Raw genomic sequence first — 3874 nt, 5'->3', positions numbered from 1 at the left:
CTAGAAAAGAAGACATGGTAATGTTATAAGTATATAAACTAGTTTCCTGTCTTATCCTTTTATTTTTGAGGAAGTTCTCCAGGCACTGGCTGTATTCTGCTCTGCATAGCTGTGGCCCACCCCCTTCAGCCCAGCCCTTGCTGTGCAAGGGGTGTATGACATGTAGATTTTCGTAACAGGCTGGCAAATACCTTTTTTTTCTCTTGAGACAGAGTCTCTGTCACCCAGGTTGGAATGCAGTGGCATGATCTCAGCTCACTGTAACCTACATCTCCCGGCTTCAAGCAATTTTCCTGCCTCAGACTCCAAGTAGTGTGGATTACAGGCATGTGACACTACTAATTTTTTTTTAGTAGAGATAGGCTCTCACCATGTTGGCTAGGCTGGTCTCAAACCCTTGACCTCAAGTGATCCTCCTGCCTTCCAAAGTGCTGGGACTATGGGCAGATGCCAGTTTTTTTGCAGGCATGGGGTGGGGGCTTGAGACAAAGTTTCACTCGTTACCCAGGCTAGAGTGCAGTGGGGCTGCCTCGGCCTTCCGAGGAGCTGGGATTACAGGCATGTGCTACCACGCCCGGCTAATTTTGTATTTTTAGTAGAGATGGTTTCTCCATGTTGGTCAGGCTGGTCTTGAACTCCCGACCTCAGGTGATCCACCCACCTTGGCCTCCCAAAATGCTGGAATTAGAAGCATGAGCCACCACGCCTGGCCAGATACCAGTTTTTTGAAAGTATCTCCCTTTCTACAGTAAGACACTGACCTTAATATAGAAATGCTGTTTCAGGCCAGGCACGGTGGCTCACGCCTGTAATCCCAGCACTTTGGGAGGCCAAGGCAGGCAGATCACGAGATCAGGAGGTCGAGACCAGCCTAACCAATATGGTGAAACCTGTCTCTCCTAAAAATACAAAAACTTAGCCGGGCATGATGGTGCATGCCTGTAATCCTAGCTACTTGGGAGGCTGAGGCAGGAGAATCACTTGAACCCAGGAGGCAGAGGTTGCATTGAACCAAGATCACGCCACTGTACTCCAGCCTGGGCCACAAAATCGAAACTCTGTCTCAAAAAAAAAAGGCTACTTTTTCTAGATACCTACATCCAGTATACTTGTAGCGGCTACTTCATCCAGGTGTCGGAAGACAGAGTTTAGAACCTCTCGTAAACGTTTGGCGGATGACTTCTTATGCGGCTGCAGGAGCACTGCCTGGAAGTTCACTGGTAGTCCATACCTTTCCAGATAAAATGTGTCAGTTACTACTACAAACGCAAACGCACATAGAAGGAACCTGACGAGAGACGGAGTACATTCCAAGGCTGAAAAGCTTCAACCAACACAGCTTCGTAAAGTCAACCTTGAGCAAAATACCTAGTGCAATGACATGATCTCGCTCACTGCAGCCTTTGCGCCTTTGCTTCTGGGGTTCAACCAATTCTGCCTCAGCCTCCCGAGCAGCTGGGATTACAGCATCTGCCACCACCACACCCGGCTAATTTTTGTGTTTTTATTAGAGGTGGGGTTTCGCCATGTTGGTCAGGCTGATCTCAAACTCCTGATCTTAAGTGATCCACCCTTCTCTGCCACCCGAAGTGCTGGGATTACAGGCGTGAACCACCGTACCCAGTCATAAGCTTTTATTTTCAGTGTCTGTAAATTATCTCCTGGTTCCCAATCTTCCTGTTCCTCATTTGGTAACATGAGTTCTGAAATACTAGGCTTTCCTGTTGGGCCTGCAGAAAGGTGAGGGAAGCCTGAATGCATGAAGAGGCTGCTGGGAAGCACAGACACATCCACTCTCACCCACCAGGCATAAGACTGACCTGGTGGTACCGTCTTTACCTCCCAAGAGCCAAGTGCCACAGAGGCTGGAGGTGTTACCAGGGAGGACTGTGGCACCTGGGTAGATAACAAGCAAGGGGAATGGTCCAGATGACCACCCTGATTTCTTTTGTGTGTCTCTGGTCCTCAGAGCTCTGGTGTTGCCCAGGGGAACTGAGCAGAGAGGCTACAGCACTTCGTGGAGAGCCCCTTACCCTGTCGCCTTCCCTCCTGCACTCCCTGACCCAACTCCCAATTCTGTAAACAAGCACGACACCCTTGGCATCACCAAATAGTTCCACCTTCCCTGGGAGATGACCAGAATGCTTTCCCAGATGGCAGATGGTAGCCAGTCCCAGGCCCCAAGCCCCAGGCATGCTGAGATGGGGTTCTAGGCCTCACTCTGCTGCCTGGTTGCAGATGCTCCCCTTTCCTGCCCTGCTTTGTTGTCTTGCACCTCGTGGTCCCACCAGTGTCATTACCAAGTTGCCCTGGAGGTTATCTGTCACCCAGAAGGAGGACCTGTCCTTAGTCCTTAAAGCTTAAAGCGCTCCTCCCTCAGCAGCCTGGCTTGAGGGAGAGGCCTGCCTCTGTTGTGCTCCTAGGTCCCTAACAGACATGCTCTCTAACCCCTGACCTTCCTCAGCCTCTGGGCTCTTCCGACCCTTCTCAGCCCTGTCCCATCTCTGGCACCCTTGCTGCTAATAACGCCTTCTCCATTCTGCCCAGAACAGAGCCCCATGCCAAGCACGGTGGCTCATCCCTGTTATCCCAGCACTTTGTGGGGCCAAGGCAGGCTGGATCACCTGAGGTTAGGAGTTTGAGACCAGCCTGGCCACCATGGTGAAACACTGTTGCTACTAAAAATGCAAAAATTAGCCAGGTGTGGTGGTGCACGCCTGTAATCCCAGCTACTAGGGGAGGCTGAGGCAGAAGAATTGCTTGAACCTGGGAGGCAGAGGTTGCAGTGAGCCAAGATTATGCCACTGCATTCCAGCCTGGAGGACAGAGCAAGAGTCCTTCTCAAAAAAATAAGACCCTAGGAGTGGCTACTGGTCCCCCCCATTCTCCTTAATGCCCTGCCCCATGCCAAGAACAAAGAGGAGGCTTATGGCAACAGCCAGGCTTGTGGGGCCGGACCAGTGGAAGAGTGCAGAGGCAGGAGTGGACCAGGCCTTTTGGGTGCAGCGGCAGGGAACTCCAAACTGACCCTGAAGTTTGGGGTCTGATGAGGGGAAAGATGAGGAGGCCACTGGCAGAAACAGGGAAGCAGAGGAAGGCGTGCGGGAGGTGAGATGAGACAGATACCCAGGTAAGGCCTATGGCAGGTCCTGGAGACCAGGAAACATGGGCAGGAAAACGAGGGAGAGTAGGGGACATTAGCCAGGGGGACAGCAAGGAAGGGTGAGGAGCTCTTCAGTGCAGGCGAGGAAGGGGTCCGGGAGGTCAGACAAAGGGTCCTGGGGCCGGAGGAGCCCAGGAGGCTACAGGTCAGAGCAGCAGGCAATGCACAACCCTCAGTAACATGGGAGGCAGCCGCGCAGGGCAGCAAAGCGGGCTGCAAAGGCATTTCCTGGCTGATCCCACTTTCATAAAAATCTGTAAGAATTATGTGCATCTATACATAAAAAAACCAACAAACCCTACACCTAGAGGGACACCGACTTGGACTTTGGCAGTGTTCTCTCCTGGTGGTAAGATTACAGGAGTTTTTATTCACTTTGCTTACCTAGAGTTGCCAGATTTCCCACAGTGAAGCAATTTTTTTTTGTTTTTTGAGCCGGAGTTTCACTCTTGTTGCCTAGGCTAGAGTGCAGTGGTGCGATCTTGGCTTACTGCAAACTCTGCCTCCTAAGCTCAAGTGATCCTCCCACCTCAGCCTCCCAAGTAGCCGGTACTACAGGCCTGTACCACCACACCAGCTAATTTTTGTACTTTTAATAGAGACAAGGTTTCACCATGCTGGCCAGGCTGGTCTTGAACTCCTGACCTTGGCCTCCCAAAGTGCTGGGATTATAGGGGTGAGTCACTGTGCCCGGCCTGCCTAATATTTAAA

The 3874-nt window shown here is 51.5% G+C and overlaps 1 protein-coding gene across 7 annotated transcripts in view; it reads right to left on the bottom strand.

The window, feature by feature from the left end:
- Nucleotides 1–3874, bottom strand: part of ATP6V1C2 (ATPase H+ transporting V1 subunit C2) — a 62008-nt gene that overhangs the window by 289 nt on the left and 57845 nt on the right. For 5 of the 7 annotated variants that reach the window (XM_017525605.2, XM_017525614.2, XM_017525650.2 and 2 more), the window contains one exon: nucleotides 1099–1231. The exons of the other annotated variants lie outside the window; for them this stretch is intronic. In XM_017525605.2, the coding sequence (XP_017381094.1) occupies nucleotides 1099–1231 (133 nt within the window). The remainder of the gene's footprint in view (nucleotides 1–1098; nucleotides 1232–3874) is intronic. 7 annotated transcript variants of the gene reach the window in all.

The sequence above is a fragment of the Cebus imitator genome, unplaced genomic scaffold, assembly GCF_001604975.1.
Source record: "Cebus imitator isolate Cc_AM_T3 unplaced genomic scaffold, Cebus_imitator-1.0 Scaffold1, whole genome shotgun sequence".
In the NCBI taxonomy this organism is placed as follows: Eukaryota; Metazoa; Chordata; class Mammalia; order Primates; family Cebidae; genus Cebus; species Cebus imitator.
This window is presented reverse-complemented; position numbering and strand designations above follow the sequence as displayed.